We start from the raw sequence: 21,004 nt of genomic DNA on the forward strand, positions 1-21,004 counted from the left end.
GCTCCGCAGAGTTAGTCGAAGAGACAGGTCTTCAGCTTCATGCGGAATTCAAGAAGCGAAGAAGAGGCTCTGATGTATTGAGGGAGGCCGGAGACTGTGCTGATCTCTAACTTCAGTCAAAAAGTGTCCAAGAGCCTCAGTCAGACACCATTCTTCTCAAGCTTCAATCATACACCATCTTTCTCAAACTTCAGCCGGACATTGGCCATCTCTAACCAGTCAGACAGTGTCCATCTGATGCTGTAATTAGACAAGCTTCAGCCACACGACTATCTCAGGCTTCCGTGGCACATATCCATTGCAAGCTCACATGGACTCCGCCCATTTCAAGCTTCAGTCAGACACTATCCATATGATGCTTCATCCTTCCACAGGAGGGTCTCTGACATTATGTCTCAGGAAGGAGACTGGCATGAGTACTATGTACACTGAAGGTGGTCAGACACAGATACCTCCAGCTTAAATCATTCACTGCCCAGCTCATGCTTCAGTCACATCATGTCAAGCTTCAGAGAGACACAACCATCTCAAGGTTGTCACACACTGCCTTTTTCAAGCTTCATTCAGACACCATCCATGTCAAGTTTCAGCCACATCTATAATGATGTCTATGCTTATACCTTAGTGAGGACCGCAGCAAGTGGCCAGAAAGCGAAACCTACAATTTCAAACAGACAACACCCAGGTCAAGCTTTGGTCAGGCACTGCCTACTTGAAGCTTCAGCCTACCACATGTTGTTCTCTCATTTTATATGTCCACAAGGGGCACAGCAAAAGTGTGCTGTACACTGTCAGTGGTCAGATGCAACCATCTAAAGCTTAAGTCAAATCCTGTCCTTCTCAGCTTGACTACCCAGCCAATGTCAAGCTTCAGTGAGACAACTTGCGCCTCAGGCTCCACCCAGACTCCATCCATGTATTTCAGCCTCGCTTACGAGGCTCTTGTGCGATCAAGATCTGGCTGGTGCCGGGAGGGTTCACGTGCTGTACCCTTAATGCATCACCCATAAGTGGGCAGTCACACAGATACAGTGGGGTTCTGCAGCATCCCATCCTTGCAGCGCCACCCATGAAAGGGGCATCTCTATGGTACACCCCGGGCCTGCAGCACCCCCTTCCTATTGCACCCCAAATGTGTGCAGTCTCACGCTGATGCAGTTGGGTTCTGTACACCCCATTGCTACAATAGGTCCAGTGGGGGCTCTGCATCAGTCTCGGGTCTGCAGGGAGGGGTCCCTCAGCACCCCATCTTTGAAGTGCCAGGCACGGCGGGATCCTGCAGCACCCCCTTTTTGAGGCGCCTTTGGCTGATACAGCCGGGCTCTGCACCAAGTGCAGCGGGGCTCTGCACACCCCATCTTTGAAGCACGTCTGGCTGATACAGCCGGGCTCTGCACCTCTATCCTTGCAACACCAGGCACAGCGGGGTCCTGTAACACCCCATCCTTGAGGCGCCTTTGGCTGATACAGCGGGGTCTGCACCCCCCATCCTGGCAGCATCAGGCGCAGTGGGCTCTGTACCTCCCATCTCTTCAGCACCAGGAGCAGCGGGGTTCGGCAGCACCCACTATGTGAGCAGTCGCAGGCCTGCAGGGAGGGTCTGCCGGGAGAATCCTGCAGCACCCAATCTTTGAAGCGTCTCTGGCTGATACAGCCGGGCTCTACACCCCCATCCTTGCGGCACCAAGCACAGCGGAGACCTGCAAGACCCCATCCTTGCAGCATGAGGTGCAGTGAGTTTCTGTAGCACCCCATCTTTGAAGCCTAGACACAGCGGGACTTGCAGCACCAGGCCCAGCGGGGTCCTGCACCCCATCATTGAAGCCCAGACACAGCGGGACTTGCAGCACCAGGCCCAGCGAGGTCCTGCTACACCCCATCCATGCAGCACCAGGCCCAGCAGGGTCCTGCAGCACACTATCCTTGCAGCACCAGGCCCAGCGGGGTCCTGCAGAACTCCATCCTAAGCACCCCATCTTTGAAGCCCAGGCATAGCGGGACTTGCAGCACCAGGCCCAGCGGGGTCCTGCAGCACCCCATCCATGCAGCACCAGGCCCAGCGGGGTCCTGCATCACCCCATCCATGCAGCACCAGGCCCAGCGGGGTCCTGCAGCACCCCATCCTTACAGAGCCGCCTCTGAGAGCCGCCTCGGGCTAGTAAGCGGCACCAGGGGCCTGGTGGGAAGAATGGTGCATTGAATCTGGGCTGTCGCGGCCCTGCTCCGGCTCCAGTTCTTTCCATAAACCATCTGACTCCATCCAGACTCGCCTCCCTGGAAAGCATGAGCACCAGTCTTTCCGAATTTTATTTTCCCTGTCTCCCTCTCTCTCTCCTCTCACCTCCTCTGCAATTCTGTCCTTTCATTCATCTTTGCATCACTTCACCCATTGCCTTGCACTACTTGTGCCGCACATTCTGCCCTCTTTCCGTGCCCGCTCCCATCACATGTAACACTGTAGTATGTTGCTGTTCTGTCGTTATGATGTTGAGTAATTCCATGCTCATATATTATTGCATGTTATGCTGTACTTTGTTCTGTTGGGTTATGGAACATCGACAACCCCCCCCCCCCCCCCCCCCCCCCCCCCCCCGTGCCTTCGTCCTGCTTCTCTTCATTTCCTCGACTCCTTTGCCCTCTCATTGCCTTCGCTCTATTTCCCCACTCCCTCTTTTGTCTCTTTTTCCATAACACTATACTCGTCCATTCCTTCATATATTTCCCTCTTAAGATCCTCTTCTTTTCTCCTTTATGTCTGCCCACCCCACTTTTTAACCGATATTTACCTCCCTTTCCTGCTTTTTACTCTCCTCGCTTCCCTGTGTGGTTCTCAATATTTCTCTCCCGCCCCCGCCCCCACCTTCATCTCTGGCTCTCCTTTCTCTCCCGTCTCCTGCTGTCTGATCTCCACCCCCATCACTTTCACCCATCTTGCTCACCCCTCTCCTCTTTCTCGTCCCTCCATCTCCCCTCCTCTCTATTCTCTCGCACACTCCCTCTTTCGCTGCCACCTTTCCTCTGGGCGCAGCATTCCCATCCCTGCCCCACTCCCTGGAACGGTCGTCATGGTGACGGCGAAGCCACTAAATGCTCTGCTACTAGCAGGGCTGTGTGTGGCTCCCGCCCACTCAGGCGAGAGTACCCACCCTGCCCGATGACTCGCTCTGGGGCATACCCCAGACTGGCACAGACATGGCTTGTGCTGCTTTGATGCCAGGACGGCAGACGTCTGTGTGGCTGGCAGTCTAGCGAGGCGGGTCTGACCTTTGGAGAAATAGCTATATGCTCTGGCTCTGACAAGCGGGCCTACGTAAGGTAGCAGGGCTGGGAAAGAGTCAGTCGGAAGCTGTTTGTGACAACAAAAGGCTTAGCTCCGGTTTTTCATAGACCGCGGCCTGCGAAGGAATCTCCCAGTTTCTCCGCTAGTCAGTCGATCGTTTGCAGTTCGTATAACTTCCACCCGACTAGGCCCAAAGCCGCCATTTCCCTCATGCCCCTAGGAGGCGACAGCCCGGCGTGGGCGGCATGATGTGGCAGGAAAGGCCCAGCCCGGAAGCCGGACGTTAATCCTGTTAGGCGCTAAAGAGCTCCACGGTGGTGCAGATGCTCGACAGAGAACACGAGGCGGTCTGAGCGAGAGCTCCTTCCCGCATCCCACCCCAAACACGGAGGCCGGACCCCCGCCTCCCGCACGGCCTAATCTGGGTTTGAATAACAACTCACTAGAGGAATGTCAGCCATGCCAGCCACCCGCCCTGCTCCTGGGGGTGGCCTCCACCTCCATACCACGTGTTCCCAGTCCCCACGCCCTCTTTGGCATCCCTCGCTCTGCCAGCCCGCGACATCCTGATGACCCGTCGTGAATGCCTCGACGTCCTCAGAAGTCAGGTGTTCACTGAGCTTCGCTTTGGCCGCCTGCCCCCTTCCTCCTCATTATTTTCATGGGGATTTTGGCTATTGTGAAATCTCATGCTAATTCCCACTCGATTTCACTTTTTAGGTCTGGTTTAGAGTCACCTTTATTGGCTCACTAGCTCCATGTTTCTAAAACATTCATACCGAAAATACATATATTTATAGATACAAACGGGCTTTTGGACAGCCTTCTCCATTCATTGGACACCCTTTGACTGTCATTCACAGGTTGCCTCCGCCCTCCATAGCATTCAGCATTGGATGAGCCCATTTCATCCATCAGTTTTGGTGCATTTTGCAAGCCTCTTGTATGATCACAGGTGCACAGTCGCTTGAAAATGAGTGTATTTCAGTGGCAGGGCTGCTATGCATTGACTGCTTTGTGACGCCTTAATTTTTAAATATGTTCTTATGTTTTCAATTTTATTTTTCCATATTGCATGTCTTAAATATTAAATTGCACACTTCTCACAGCCAGACCTATTGTCTTTGCCAATGCTTGTTTTCTTTTGGCTGGAAGCCAAGCATCCAAAATGTGTCTATAAACAAAACATACACAAGACAGTGGTGCCCAAGGGCCACTCTATGGGATAAGTCAAAGGTTGAAAAGTTTTCTCCTGCCACCCCCGCACTCTACGTGCCTTGAGACGCAGGGATAAGTAAGTTGAATCTGAGCTTGACTTGGACGCAATATGAAGGAAGTCTGCTAGTTATTCGGACACGTGTAGCAAAAGAAAAGAGAGATTGCACAAAACACATAAACTGTCTGAGGAATGTCAGCGTTGCTCCAAGATTTAAGCGCTTTGAGGTGGTGGCGGGGAGGAAGCAGGATTAGCAGAATCACAACACCCGATGAGCTCATTGGAGATGAAGCCATGCCTTCAACCGGTGGTACAGTCAGCTGTGTGCCCAAGGCAGGCAGAATGTCTGTGTTTGGACATGCAGATTGTGGAGTCATATGCAACCTGGCTGCACCAGAGATGATTGCGATTCCTGGGTATTGACGCCATGGGTAGCCAGGCAGCAGAGCAAGCTCTCCAGGGGAAAATATAATGAGGTAGAAAGCAATTCAGTTGTCTCTTGTGGACGGTGAGATACCGGTGGACAGGGAAATATGTCTCCGGGTAGTTCAAGGCATGTTTTTTTCCTGGTTCAGATTTGGGTGAGCGATGGTTAGAGGTGTATATATTGAACTCTGATAAATGGTTCCCTAATTTAATCCAATTTCCCATCAGGCTCCAGTTTTCTCCATTCTATCTAGTCACAGAAGGTCCGTTTTAAGTGGCAGACGTTTGTGTACGGCAAGCATCTTGGACATACTTAAACTTTTTATAAGTCTTTCTTCACTTTCAGCCCCGATCACCGTCTAATTTCTTGTGGCACTCTGTGCCTTGATAATCCTACACTTTACATTTGTTACTCTGTGTAGGGTGGGAAGGCCTTTCCCCCACTCAGATGATGGATGTCATAAATTCTGTACTAGCAGGGCTGCGTGGAAGAGATTACCACTAACAACAGGATTAAGCACATTCACACCCGTAAGTGAATATTTCTTCCTGGGAGACAAATATTCTTTCCGTACGTGCCTCAAACACAAGATGATGGACGGAGTGCTGAAACCTTTCAACCACTCCCCCCTGGTCACAGATCTAGGTTTAATCCATCGTTCTTTTGCTCACTATCACACCCCAGTTTGGACCCAGTCATATGAAAAACAGTCTTGACCCTGATCCTCATAGGAACAGTCCAGCCCGACCTGCCAGGCCAGATCCTCACTGGACCGGAAACAAGCATCATGTGACACGTCCTACCACAAAACAACAATTCTTCTTCAAGAACGCTTCCTCGTACTACAATACAATACATTATTGTTACTTGTTCAGAGTATTACTACCGCTTATTTGACTCGCGAAGCAAAAACAAACCTCCTTTTTAAGGAGATCTCATACTCAATTGCAAACATGATTCATCTCACAAGAAAGCCCCCCAAGAAAGCACGCTTATATTTCAAAGAACCGTCTTCCTCCCACAACTGCAATCTTCTTGGGACACAAGCATACTCCTCTACCAATAAAGAGCACCCTTACCAAAGAAGAGCACACTACCACTCAAAAGCATACTTATTGTACACTTACAAGTATGCTTCCTCCCACAAAACGATTTTGTCCCACAGAGAACTTTTCCAACAAGACTTTTTTACACAGGCCACGCACTCTCTCATAAGGCTACGACCTATAGGCCACGTTTCCTCCAACAAGGGTTGCTTTTCGCAGAAAACACTTTGTTTCATAAGATTGCATCATGCTGGCCACACACTCCCACAACAAGACATCTTCCAAAGCCTTAGGTCCCATCTCAGGACTTTTACACTCCCCCAACCCACACCACAAGACTTCTTCCAACAGAGAACACTTTGCAAGGCAAAACTTCCTCCCACATCAAACACATCCAACAACATGTCCCACCACAAATCTTCCTCTTAAGTCCACAAGTATCATCACATGAATTTCACTTATAGATCACACTTCCCCTCCCCTTCCTACCACACTGAACACTTCGGAAGGCAAGACTTCTTCCAGCCGCACATACATTCACCAACACAACTTCCGCATTCAGGCCACATGTCTCACCACAAGGCTTGCTTTGGAGATCATAGGTTCTGTCGCAGGACTGTCACATATACATAACACTCCCTCCTCCCACAAAGAACACTTCATAAGGCAAGTTCCTCCACAGCACACACACATCCAATAAGATGTCGTCCCACCGCAAGACTTCCTCAAAAGACCATCAAAGGACTTTCACTTACAGATCACACTCAGCCTCTTACCCCAACACAAGATTTCTTCCCAAAGAGAACACTTAATGATGTCTGACTTCCTCCCACAACACACACATCCAAGAACAAGACTTCCACATTCAGGCCCATACCCCACCACAAGACTTCTTCCACATACTATCCATCCTACCTCAGGACTTTAATTTATAGACCACACTTTCTACCACAAGACTCCCAGAGAACATTTACTCCCACCTCCTACCACATGACTGCCGCATTCGCCCACATGCTCAACCACAGGGTATCTGCCACTGACAATAAATCCTGCGTCGTTCTTTCAGCTACAGGCTGCGCTTCTTTATAGAGAGAACAATGCGTCATATTCGTACAAAACTTCCTCATGGAGAACACCTTTCCCACCATTTGATACCCATCTTCTGGGCACCTGTCATACCTCAAAGCTACGCTTTCTCTCGCGAGACTTTCTCCCACAGAACACACTTGTCTCACTGGCCCATTTTCTTCACAAAGTACGATTCTTTCCACAAACTTTCACACGTACTATCCCCAAACAGTACTTCATCCCACATGACTGTCCCCACAGAGAGGAGCATATCACACAAGACTGCCTCCCATATCCCACAGCACCCTCCCTTACAGAGCAGTCCCTCCCACGGCGCTCATTTCTACCCACAAACCTTATATCTGTCCACACACCGCTCATCGTGCCACACGACTTACTCCCACAGACCACACTTCTTTCTACATGCTTATCTCCCAAAGACCACACATCTTTCCAGAGTCCATAGAAGCACCAACAGGCCACTCTTCCCGTGGAGGAGAACACTAATTCTAACAACACTGTCTCGTAAACATTTTCTTTGCAACAAACTCCCCCCTCGAACTGTATTTTTCACCAACACGAGTACACTTGTTGCACAGGAGAACACGCCCTCGGATGTCTGTATTTCTTTATATTAGACCGCCTCTGAGTCCCCCTTTGGACCATTCCTCCTGTCAGAGGAGCCTGATTTGGGAGTCTACAGCCTTCCAACCCCCTCGCCCCCTCCTGTCCCACAGGGCACCCTCTCCATCCGCAGTGAAAAATGGCAACATGTAGTGGTCGCTAAATGTGCAAGTGGTGCCCACGCGCTGCGGGCAACCGCCCAGCTCGCGGCACAGCGCGTATCTCTATCTGGCGCGGCCCCCGCCGCTCTTCCCGCACTTCCACGGGGCGGGGGTTGTGTTCTCGGAGAAGCGCTGAATCCCAAAATAATCTTTTTGACAATGTTCGTTGTGACTAAGGGTCATGTGCCAAGACACAAAAAACAAGCCAGTGTCCTTGGCTTCCCTGCAGACTAAGGTGGGGGAGGGGCTATAGGTTAAAAGCACCTGCCAGAAGGTAACTTTCTTTGAGCTCACAACGTTCACAATTTTCGTGATGCCTGTATTGAATTCACTGTTTACATATCTCATACGAGAAACTAAACCTTTTGTGACGCGTAACTATGCGGTACTAATAATTGCATTAGCCTTTTGACGGGCACTGTGACCTTGAGCTAGTCCAGCCTATTTACCTAGGGAGTAAGGGGCACTTTAGAAGGAAGGTGGCGTGGCCTAACGGTTAGAACCGCTGACCTCTGAACCCTGGAAGCACGTTCGCGTCCCGGCATTGGGTCAACACTTGCGATCGTTCCCCTGTGGCTAGAAATATGAATCTTATATAAAACAGTGGTCATGTAAGCGCTATATAAAAACTGCAAACATATCTTCACAAGAAGAAAAGTTTAGGTACACACGTGTAAGGACTACAACTCCCAGAATGCAGAGTGTCTTTGGGGGAAAAAAGTCAGGCGGCTGAAATTTTGATACAAGTTCACCCTGAAGCGGGGTCATTTCTCTGCCGGAGATGGGGATATTCCCGCTGACTTGGCTCTCACTTCCACATCCTGCGACACGGCCCTGCAAAGAGACTGTTACTGTTTGGGGCGTAGAAGCCGGGTCCATGGGGAGGTCAAGTTTACAAAACGAAAGTCTCTTGGGATTTCGCACTCTGGCTTCACCGAGTCTCTCGAGAGAACCGGGGCCCGTCTTTTCCAGCACAAACAGACAAACATCAGGCTGTCTTTTCCTGTCTTCGAGCCAAGTGCTCGCTGCGTCTGCCAGGAAGCCGCGTCAGAGGGGGAGGGGCTGGAAGCGACGCACTGATAAAGTGATGCATGCCCCCTCGCCTTCCCATTTTAGCTGCGTCCTGCACGCAAAGCGGTGGCTTACAGTGACCCCAAAACATCCCGCCGCACGCCGCCCTTGTGATTTCCGCTCTCTGAGCGCATTTGTGGGAACCCCAGTAGTCCTGGCAGCCTCCAGAGCCCCTGCAGGAGGGAGGAGGGGCGGCTCGCCTCAGACGTGAACCTGGGATGAACTTGGCTGATGCTCACCAACTGGCTGCGAGACAGGCTTCTCTTCTGTGGTGTTTTGCAAAAGTCAAAACAGAGATTTGCTTTTTTTTTTAATGTAGAAACAACTCTTTTAGAGCATAGGCGCCGAGCCTTTGGTCCTGCCCCAAGGCTGTGCTCTGGGCCCACCTGGGCGTAGCAGAAAATGTTCTCACCGTCAGTCAGACAGACAGACATTTTTTTTTGGGGGGGGGGGGGGGGGGGGGTGGAGACAACCACTGACTCTGCACCAGCCATGTACTGTTTCAGGCCAGCTCCCTGTTGGAGGAGGGAGAGAACCCCGAAAGACCAGTCTATCTATGGTATAACGTGGCTAAAACTGCTTCTGCCGAAAGGCGGTGACTTCAGATGGAACAGAAATCATGTTATAGATTATTTGTAATGCACTCAAGTCATCCTATTTCCGCTTCAACGCTACTGGCCAGTGGCCACCCAATCAATAGTTTGTAAAGTTCAGTAAAATCACTAGCTCGTCACACTCAACTAAGGCATTAGTAGACAGCTGCATTTCTGGTGATACATGAATGTTTTATTTCCTGGTTGTGTTATGATATTCACCCCTATCCCATCACCTCTATAGGGAGAAAGTCTGTCTTTTACTGCTCCACGGGCGCAGGCCTGCTAGTCTAATAATGGAGCGCGAAGGACCTTGGTCCTTAGATTTTCTTCTAAAAGCTCTCTGTAAGACCCGGCCTGTTGCACAACTACAAAATTGGCTCAGGAGATTGCTGCTGGATTTGCCATTTCTTCGTTTTAGGAGGCAGGGGTGGTGAATCAATGGTATTGAGACAGCTAGATGGGTCAATGCACAACCTACAGATCTATATGCAAATTGTAGGTCAGAGGTTTCCAAAGAGTTGGTTATATGACGCACCTGGTGTGTACGAGGCTGTAAACCTGCAAGCCAGAGATAAGAGCTATGTTTCAAAAGTAATAGAGGTACTCTTCTTGTGTGGGGGTATTTTCTTAAATGAATGCTACTGGGAGTGAGGCCTGGCAGGTAGACAGGGCAGTTCTGGGAATAATAAAAGTTGGTCATTTATTGATATTGCCCTTGTGATGTTCTGCGCATGAATGGAGATAGGGTCGCCAGTGAGAGCTGGGCGCCCCAAGTCTGATGTCCATCAGCAAAGTATCGAGCAGAACCATAACCACAGATGGAGCTCCTCGCCTCATAACTGAGCCCTCTTTCTCCTTCTTTTCCTCCAGGCACTGTGTGTCGGCTGGTCCTGGCACTGCTAAGCCTTTGGGCAGGCCTAGAGGCGGCCCCTCCCTTGAAGGCCAGACCTGTGGAGCCCAGCGGAGATTTGAACAAGATTCGACAGATGACCAAGCACTTATTGGGCGACACCAAGAAGCTCTACAACATCTTTGTAAGTGCCCTGCAGAACCTGCATTACTCCCCACATCTCAGTGGTGTTTAGTGTGGTCATCTACACCTCTTGCACATGGTGCAGGCGCCCATACCCTGTGTTAAGTTGACAAATCATTTAAAAGTTGTGTGGAGACAAGAATGAAGTCAGAGATTATGTTGTATCATTGCTTATATGGAAAGCAGGGAATTTAGCTACATCTTGGAGTTGGTGGTGCTTATGCACTGAGAACTTCTCTACTGTAAATGGGGAATGACTGCAGTCCATGGGGGATGGACAGTAGAATTACCAACAAGACGGGCCTCTTATGAGTCAACTGGCCTGAGACAGAGCTAGTCTCCTTTATTGATAGGCCTACTTAAACCAGCGGAACAGTCTGTCTCATGCTTGGATTGCCTTGTTACTTCCTTTAACCAATGGCAGCACAGTAGGCTAATGTATCCTTTAGTCCTTCTTCTTTTGATATTGTCTGTGAAACATTCATTTGATTAGCAGCTTAGGGCTTTTGGAGAGTCGAACAGAAAAGGGTGTGGCAAGAGTGGATAAAGGTGGTGTAACAGAGTCGGGTACAGATATTTAGGATAAAGCAGCAGGGCATTGGCTGGCTGTTTGCAATCGATAGCTTTGAAACAAAATGGCAGAACTTTCTGAACACAACATTGTTTTCTGAAGGGGACATGAACCGTCTTTAACAAACTCAATTTCCTCTTCTGTTACAGAAAGCCAAGTACCCGGCAGAGGTTGAGCACAAACTGGAGTTCCTGCCCACCGTGTCCATGAACGCTGGAGATCTGGCAAAAATACAGGTACGGGATCAACCGCTGCACATGTGATGTGAATGTAAGCTGCGAAAGGAGACTGCGCAAATGCCATAGGCTCTTGCTTACTGAGAAAATGGTAAAAAGCTGGGCAACTACCAGGAGAATCTAAGGTTATTCACAACTGGGGTATGATTTGTTTAGGTGCCTAGTGAGGGGAACAGTAGGATAGGACCATGTGCGTGAGTTGGGATAGTAACTGGAACTACTCCTACTGTTGGAAATAAGGTCAGCTGATTCGAAGCAGTCTAGTTATGCACTGGTCTTAGACAATCCGCAGTAACATAGCAGTCGAACAGTTAGCTTGAGTAAGGCTCACTACGTCTCTTGAAGCCAAAGGACTCCATGAAGTGCACAATAGGCAACAAATAAACGTTAAAAAAGAGAGGGGAAATGATGGGCCTTGGGGTACTGTGAGATAGTCAAAGTGACTTTAAATGTGGCACAGAGACAAAGAATTGGTGGGCGCTTCAGAAAGAATTGCATCAGCTGTCTCCTTCACCTCAATATCACCCAAATGATGGGCCTGAGAGCTGTGGTGCACTGTACCAAACGCTCCCAAGTCAGGCAAGACCAGGGCCTTTGTTGTTCCTGTCTGCCCTCCTTCAGCTGCTATCACAAGATTGCATAATGCCGCCACATTCATAGATTTCTGCTCTGATCTGCCTGATCCGATCTCTACTCCGAGAGCAATGTAGAGGTTGTTCCCGTTAATCAAAGCCCGTAAATTGAGAAATAACTGCTTTTCCCAGAACGTTACCAAAGTTTGGTAAGTTTGAAATCCCCCGAAAGTTGGCAGGCTATGAAGGCTTGAGGGCAGGTTTCTTTAGGTGTGGAATAACCAAGGATAATTCTGTACTCTGTGAAATATGGAGGAAGAAGAGCTATCGTATTTATAGGATTTACATATTTAATTTTAGAAACCTTCTTCGAAGTGGTATTTTTGTCAAAATTGATATTTTTTTTAATTTTCAAGATTATTCAGTTTGACCAATTAAATCAACTTTGAAAATGATCTCTTCCATTAAGTTTTTTTTATTTACAGTTAAGGACATTTGTTCCATAACACGACTAGTGTTCTGCTTCCTTATTTCCTAGATTCTCCAGGTACTTACATCACTTTTGGTGGCAGCAGAACACACTGGCAAGATAATGTCTCGCACCTAAATTGGGATTAAACTGTAAACTAATGCTTCACGACCTTTGTTTACACAGATATACCATAGTAATACAATGTGCTGAGACTTCCCTACTCCGTCAATTAACATCTGTTAATTCAGCGCAAAGACTCAGAGGTGTATTAGCACTTTACAAATACAGTTTTTTTTATGTTTGTTTGTAGATTTATATATCGCTGCTTATCGCCCGTGAGGGTATCCAAGCGCTGTCCATGGGCACAGGTAGATTAAGTGATTTGCCCAGAATCACAGGCTGTTACGCCAACGCCGACTCGAACCTGGATCCCCATCTCCTGAGTGGGTAGATCTGGTCACTGCGCCACATCCTCGCCCCTTATATATGTCAGTCTTCATTGGTCTCATTGGGTAGCATTAGGCCCATTGGTAAGCAGACTGAGAGCATGCCCCTCAGATCTCTCTACCACCCACCTGCGAACAACAACATTCAGCAAACAGTAGTCACTACTGGTCTGGCTCTAGATTTGATCATTATCTATCAAAGTTGTTGATCTAACAAACACAAAGATGTGAATGGGGGTGAGGGGGGCCTCCCAGAGAAAGGCCAGGGCAGGATTGGTTCCCACTTCCGACACAGTTTAGCTCCCCCGGTTTCTTAAGCGCTTTGGGGTTCCATACATTTATAATAGACAACTGTGTCACTCGCACGTGCTACACAGCGACATCCATATGGATGATGTTTCCGCAACCCATGGTAACATACAGGGGAGGTGACGTTCAAACCAGTAAATTCTAAAAGAGCATCTCAGGGTCGCATAACAGGGCAGGGGACGTCAACTGGGTCGCATAACAGGGTAGGGGACGTCAAATGGGTCGCATACAGGTCAGTTACATCACAAACGGGAGGACAAGTCACAAAGAGGGCCCATGTCAAAACAACAGGGAGATTGGGTGTCGTAGACGTCACTGGCATCAGAAAGGGAAATCGGGGTCATAAACAGGCCTGTGACATCACAAAGGGGAATCAGGGTCACACACAGGTCACGTGAGATCATAAAGAGCTGCAAAGGTCTCATTCCAGCACTTCGATATCAAACACGGTAGCAGGGGTCACATTCAAAGAATGTTGCAGGCTTAAGGCAGTCAGTGCCAAACTTGGCCCGGTCGTGTCAGCTAAGCAGGATGACCTCACCCGGGACAGCTGAGGTCCCTGATGTGTCTGCTTCGAGAAAAGTCACTTTGAAAGCTGCTTTTACTCAATGAGAGGGCTGAATCACCTCCGCGCAGCGTCTATCTCACGGCTTCCCGTTCGTATCGCAGCTTCATTTTTGATTTTCTGTCAGTCGAGATGGCAGTGTTTGTACCATTGCTGAGATAATGGCTTGGGCGCCGTCTGATGATGTCATGTGCAGCAAACCTGTCACGAGCCGAACAATCGAATTTCCTGCAGCACTAATGAAAGAAAGGGAAAGTAGGCAGACATACAGTTTACTATGAGAATAACCTAGCGATTTCCTGCCAGAAAACTGCATCCAAATGACAGTAGAGCAGAGTATAGTTACTTGCATACAATTTAAAAAACATAGGAATCTAAACTGCCAATGCTTATGTATTGAACGCTATAACGAGGGTCCGATAGCAGTACTTCCACGGCGGGGAAATAAGAGGGGTTTCACTGACCTCCTCTAAAGAAGGCCTGTGCAAGCATAGGCCTCTTGCGCAGCGGACTCTCAGAAAGTTATGAGTTGTTTATGCATTTAAGGACGTTTTTTTTTTTTAAAGTCATGCAGAGCAGCACAGCAAGCGCTGCGTGATAGGGAAAGCAAAATGAACAGATAATGGGCAGAATGTCCAACACTCAAACATGCACCCCCAGTAACAGACCCGGGTTTAAACCGTTGTTGTTTTGCTCACAACTCCACCACAGCTTGGAACCAGCCATGTGCAAATCAGTCTTGACCCTGCTCCCCATGGGAACAGTCCAACCCGAAGTGACAGGCCAGGTCCTCTCTGGAATGGAAACAAGCATCCTGGGACCAGTCCCGTGCTCTCCAAGCCACCAGATTCAAGCTACATGGCTGATGAGGGGTGATACCCTGAAACTGGTCCCAGGATGCCTGTTCCCGGTCCAGGGAGGACCTGGCGTGTCAGTTTGGGCTGGACTGTTCCCATGGGGAGCAGGGTCAAGACTGATTTGCATATGGCTGGGTCCAAACTGGAATGGTGTGGTGAGTAAAAAAAACTATGGATTAAACCTAGATCTGTGACAGGGGGCAAATGTTTCATTTGTTCTGCATCCTGTCCATCCTGTGTTCATTTTTCATTTGTCACCTTAAGTGGGATGGGTATGCTCAGACGTGGGTCTTGTGCTCGCTAGGCCTCCGAGTCAAGCTTGCCTGGCTGATGAGGGGTGATACCCGAAACTTAGCCTGGCTGATGAGGGGTGATACCCCGTAACCGGGATGCTTGTGGGAAAGAACAAGAATGCACCATATTTATTGATGTGCCGCCCTACGTCAAGTGCCCATAAATGAGGCACTTAGTACGTTATAGGTTCACTAGTGAATTATCTTCATATTATTATATTGAACCTTGATATCATCCATCGATTTTACATATTAATGCAGGCAAAGATTTGCACGAAGGCTGTACACATTATTCAAAATGCCATTTAAGCAAATATTTTGGAAATTGCTAAACAGAATTTCACCATTTATATAAAAGGTGCTGAATTGAAGTAAAATGTGACCTCTCTGTCTGGCAGATTTGAAGTTTTTGCACTGGCCTGTAAGGAAATAGTTATTAAGGAAGGGACGTGATCAAACAAATTTGATGGAAATTTTGGTGCAGGTTCCTCTGTAGGGGACAAAGTTACAGGCCTTCAAAATTGTCCTTTAAGTATGGAAGTTGTTTTAGTCGAAGTCCACCATATAGGGGGAACATCCTTTTCAACGCAACTTTTACCACGCAGTGCCTTTACGACGCAACTATTACAACGCACGTCATTACAACGCATAGCGCTGGGGGGCGCTCTAGGATAGGGACTAGATTTAATTTACCATCCAACACCTTCCCTACTATCCACGGGGACCGGAGTTGGAATAGTAAATTAAACTATTCACTATCCAGCACCCCTTAACGCTATGCGTTGTAACAGCATGCGTTGTAAAAACTGCGATATAAAGGCATGCGTTGTAATGTCATACATCCACCATATAGCCATCGTAGCGGGCTCTCTGGGTGATATGGGGTGATATGACATTTTTCCTTTCACGTGAGTCTTGAGTGGAACTGTTCTGTACATGTGTGGCCTTTTAATAACAATTTCCCCGTGGAGCCTCCCAATGACCTCTCCCCCTCTGTGTCTAATCCCCAGGTGGCCAAAGGCCTCGCTAAACTCAGCGCAGACCTCCAGATCTACCAGAAGCATTTCGACTGGCTGCAGAAGGTGGCACCTATCTTGCGGCCGCAGGACAACGCCTACGGCAGCTTTCACCACCGCATCGAGAACCTCACCAAGGAAATGGAGCACCTGGTGAGTGAGTGAGTGAGGGAAGGAGGGAGGGCCTGTGAATAGAAAGTTGGAAAATGAGTGAGCAAGTTAGTGAATTAATGATTGAGGAAGGGAAGGAAGGAAGGAGAGAGGGTGGAAAAGTGAGAGACTGGGTGAATTGGAGTATAGAAGTCTGGCAGTCAGCAAGGGAAGGAAGGAGGGTCTGTGAATAGTAAGTTAATGAGTGAGGGAGTGATGGATGAGGTGGTGATAATGGAGAAGTGAGAGATTGAGTGAATTAGAGTTGTGTAAGTGAATTAGTCAGTGAGTGAGGGACTGTGAGTAAGACAAGAAATGAGTGCCCAAACCAGTGGATTAGTGAGTGAGTGAGTAGTGAATTTGTGAGTGAGGGAGTGAGTACATTGGAGCGTGTGAATTAGATAGTAAATGAGTAAGGTGAATTAGTCGATGAATGAGTGAGGGAGTGCAAGAGTGAATGAGAATGTTCGTGAGAGAGAAAATGGGTGATTGTAAGTGAAGAAGGAGGTAACTGGTAGACTAATGACTAACTGAGGCTGTGACCGTGAATGAGTAAGTGAATGAGCAAGCAAGTGAATGAGTGGAGGAGGCAGGGAGAGAGAAGGTGGGTGCATGTATGTGAACGAAAGAGTGATTGAGCGAGATAATAGGTGAGCATGCTTAAGTGAATGCCTGTGAGTGACTATATCAATGAGTGAGTGTGAAGGTGTGAGTGAATTAGTAAGTGAATGAGGGAGAGAGACAAGGAGAGAATGTGTGAGTGTGAGCGAGTGAATGAATGAATGAGAGAGTGAGAGTGAATGAGTGAGAACATGAGTAAGCGAGTGAGTGAGGAAGAGAATAAGAGAATGAGCTGAGTAAGTGAATGAGTAAATAAATGTGTGGGTGAGTGACAGTAAACAAATGAGAGAATGAGTGGCTGAGCGAGTAAGTGAAAGAGTGGGAGAAGAGGGAAGGAGAGTGGATGAGTGTGAATGAATATATGAGGGAATGAACGAGTGAGAAGCGAATGAAATACAATAAATTATCGAGTATGTGAGGGAATGGGTATGAGTAAGGGAATGAGTGAGAGAAGGAGAATTGAGTGTAAGGGAATGAGTGAGTGAGTAAGTGATTGAGTCAGGATTCTGTCTGTGCCCAGATTTGATAATTGCTTCTGTCTGCCCCGCGTCTCTAATTTGAAATCTTCGTTCTGTCTCACACAGATGGCGAAGCTGAACTTGCCTTGGCCCACTGTACCCGTTGTGCCACCGATGCCCACCTCTGCCACCCATTGGCCGGTGGTACATACCGGACACGCGCTCTTCCACAATTTTCACCTTTTCTTGGACTGGGCCTCTCGGGTGCTGATGCACGTTAAGTTGTGAGGCTCAGAAGCCTTCACCACCACCACTCAAGATCTCCGACCCCGATAAACCTGTGCGACGCCTCAACGATGCCAAGTGTCTTCCATCATCGCTCACCCCCACCCCCTGCTCGCCTCTTTGTGGGGCTGGCAAGCTGGAGGCGAGCAAGGAGGCCCAACATTCCATTTTTTATAGATGTATAAATAGCGCGAGAGAGAGAGAAATGTAGCGATTCTATACATTTTGTTAATATTTATTTATTTATTGTTTTTTAATATTGTTGGTTAGGTTGAATCTTAAAATGCTGAGTATTTTTTTTGGGTGCGCAAACTCTTCCTCTGTTTTTTGAGGAATGGGGTTAAAATAGGAATACCTTCCCCCTTTCTTCTTATTTTGAAGAGAGAAGTGAAGTGTACACGGTGCCAAAATCGAATGTGTGACTGTTTCAAGAGCCTTGGACGGTATCCGAGGAGACCCGACATAAATTATTATCTTTGATCTCTATCATTCTTTCCTTGTTGCGAACTCCTTTCTACCTCATTTTATTGCGAATGTCATGGCTCCTCTGTAGATCTCCACAGCCCTCATTTTATACCCGAACCTTCGTCTGAAGTAGGACTCCTTAAAAGCTTTCCAAAGGCAACATGGCCATCTAGTGGTCATCTGTTGAATTCCAGGCACATACACTTGATACATATCTTGCTTGTCCTGTTCCACTGATCGCTTCTTTTTGCTCTATAAGGAGGGCTTCGCTTAACACTTAAACTTATGGCTTTCAGGTCAGATCTGAGAACGTACCGGGCCTCTCTAAGCACCCAAGTTCCCAGGTAATTTTCTCAGGTATACCCAAAGCCGTTCATGTCCACTAGTACTATAAGTGTCCAGCTCACCCACCCTCTCTAGCCACTTTTCTTCCTTTTCCTCCATCTGGTTACCTCTTCGAATCTATTCTCCCGTCTAGTTAATAAGCAAGCACCCTTTGCCCAGTGCCTTAAGTCTGAACCACACCCCATGTGTTGCCCTCGGATACCCAAATCTCAGGACCCCTCAACACTTCCACTCCTTGTTAGTTGCAAACTGGAGACTCAGCAGAATGTTGGGGAAACACGTCAACAACAGCATCGGGTCAGGACCCGCACCCGAGAAAAGAGACTGTTACAGCCCCCCGAATTAATCCTTTGTATCTGTCTAACCACGTTCCATGGTATTTTTGTAATGTTATTTATAATAATTTATTGAAATGTTTTTTTTATAAATGTATTTTTTTTTGAGGGAGGTTGGAAAGGGAAACCGCGGGAATTCATTTATTTACACACTTTCTTCCTTCAGTTTCAAACTGGAAATTAATGAACGCGGAAATAATGCGCCACGAAGAATTCCTTTCCCTCACGTAAGGTTATGTTCCTATTTCGGTTTATCTCATTGAGCTCTGGGAGGGAATATGACACAGATATCTTTTCTGAGGGGTGATGTTAATCCAGAACATCGTATCTTCTTTATCATGTTTGCTGCTCCGCCCACACCCTGTCCCCTCATCTGCCCACGCCAGCCCCCAAACTGAAACCTCACCCTCGGACAGATATCTCACTCTACTCTTCAGCTATTCGAAAGTAGATTCGCACGTGCTCTACTAAAATTGAGATGCTTCATCAAACCTCTCCTCCCAGATGACCCATTAAACCAAAGCACGTCAACTTAAGAGTGTCATATGTCCCACTCTGGAATTTATGGACAATAACTGAATGAGGTTTCTGCATTCTCACTGTTGGGAAAGGTCTTGCCCCAATGGCATTTCCATGCCTGAATAAAAATCTCGGTTTCCTGACCCCCAAACCACTCGCCCGCGAGGAAGAAAGAAATCTTGAATTTGTACCAAACCTTCGTGAACAGTGTCCGATCGCAGGCTTTAGGATATTTACTTTATACATGTTGGACTCCAAAACCGCCAGTCTACTACAGTATCTTCCATCAGCGAGCTGGGCAATTATAGACCAATAAAGCACTGCCGGGGAGAGAGTTGTGATTTCCTGCAGTTGCTACAATTCTCACCCGTGTCATTATTTATTCAAGACCGATGGTATTTATGCGACTTTTCCTTTCCTCTGTGTAAGTTATTTTATTTATGGATGTCATATTTTGAAATGTACATATTTATTGTTAGAATGTAGCTAGGCCTCCTTTTTATATGAACAATTTGAATAAAAAAATACAACTGAACTTTGCAATTGTTGTTCTCTTTCTTTCACAATGACAGCAGGGGGTTGGAGTCTGGGGGGCGGGGGGGGGGGGGGGGGGGGGGGGTGACGAGAAGTCTGCTAGTGGTGTCTTCCAAAATAAAAATAAATGATAAGGGACACTGTTATATTTGCCATAGCTGTGAACATGGTGTGCTATATGAATAAAATATGAATAGTTTCATACTGAAAAGCAGATTCCTTCTCCAGAGTTTGGGTGTTAGGGGGCTTATTTACAAGAACATTGCGCCGCCGGTGCGTCACTTTTTCGGATGTACCAGCGGCGCAATGGGCTTGTCCATATTTACAAGGCCACATAAAGTCACCCTCCGTGACTTTCCATGGCCTTGTAAATATGGGCCTCTTTCACGCATAATTCTGCATGAAAGGGGTGTTCCATGGGTGTTGCTGTAGGTGTTCCAAAGCAACATCCATGCAACTCAACGCATTCCCAGATTTGCAACATTTTGTAAAACTGGGAATGCATCAGAATCCTACACCTCTCCAGGGACAGCGTAAGAATGGCACAACGGGGAGAAATGCTTTTATTTCTCCTCGTTTTTTCCTCCTGCTGCACACATAGAAAGAGGAAAATGCCATTAAAGATTTTTTTTTTAGCATGAAGGTGTCCCTTTCTGCACAAAACCAATCATCCTCTGCAATGCAGGCACCCTTGCAAAAGGACGCAAACAGCCAATTTGCGTCAGCAGAGGAGAAAGCACAGGGTTGCATCGTATTGGTGTTAAGATGACGCATCCCTGTGCTTTGAAAATGATGCAGCACAGCGCAGCTAAAATTGCTTTTCGGAGCCGCTCAGCATCATTTTCTTGTAGATGAGGCCCTAGGCTGTAAGGGAAAGATCCAAAGAGGATCGGTAATAGATAGGATCCTAGAGTGTTTGAGTTGTGGACAGGGCAGTGGCAGCGGTGGTTGATATTAAAAAGCCTTCCTAATGTACAGGAGTGAGTTTTTAATATTTTATTTATATTTTTTTAGTGTTTTCTATAGTGCGAACATGACCCTACATAGGGTGTCAGAGCGCTTTACAGGAAAATTTCAACAATCCGAAACTTATATATTACAAGACATTACTGGTTTATGACAATTACACTTCAGGAAAGCATATAAACATGTATTACCAGTCAACAGATAGATTACCATAAAGCAGCTTGAACCATAAACCCACAAGAAAACGAATATACAAGTCCATAAATGGTTAATGAGCGGCTTGCGTGAACTTTGAAACAAACATGACAGGTTAATAGACAGACGTTCAGCTGTAAGGATTTAGGGGAGAAATTTCCTCATATAATACGATTTTGCTTCCTTTTTTAATGCTGCGATGGATGGAATTCTTCTAATGTTGGGGGGGGGGGGGGCGTTCCAAATTCTCGGTGCTGCCCCGGAGAACACTC

At 47.6% G+C, this 21,004-nt stretch overlaps 1 protein-coding gene and 1 long non-coding RNA gene across 2 annotated transcripts in view; both read left to right on the forward strand.

The window, feature by feature from the left end:
• Positions 1–19,566, forward strand: part of IL11 (interleukin 11) — a 38,222-nt gene extending 18,656 nt beyond the window's left edge. Inside the window, exons 2-5 of the mRNA XM_078654927.1 lie at positions 10,360–10,523; positions 11,243–11,329; positions 15,854–16,012; positions 17,215–19,566. Coding sequence (XP_078511053.1) covers positions 10,360–10,523; positions 11,243–11,329; positions 15,854–16,012; positions 17,215–17,376 — 572 coding nt within the window. The 3' untranslated portion in view covers positions 17,377–19,566. The remainder of the gene's footprint in view (positions 1–10,359; positions 10,524–11,242; positions 11,330–15,853; positions 16,013–17,214) is intronic.
• Positions 1–21,004, forward strand: part of LOC144770417 (uncharacterized) — a 177,593-nt gene that overhangs the window by 139,122 nt on the left and 17,467 nt on the right. The window lies entirely within an intron of this gene.

The sequence above is a fragment of the Lissotriton helveticus genome, chromosome 7 (assembly GCF_964261635.1).
Source record: "Lissotriton helveticus chromosome 7, aLisHel1.1, whole genome shotgun sequence".
Lineage (NCBI taxonomy): Eukaryota > Metazoa > Chordata > Amphibia > Caudata > Salamandridae > Lissotriton > Lissotriton helveticus.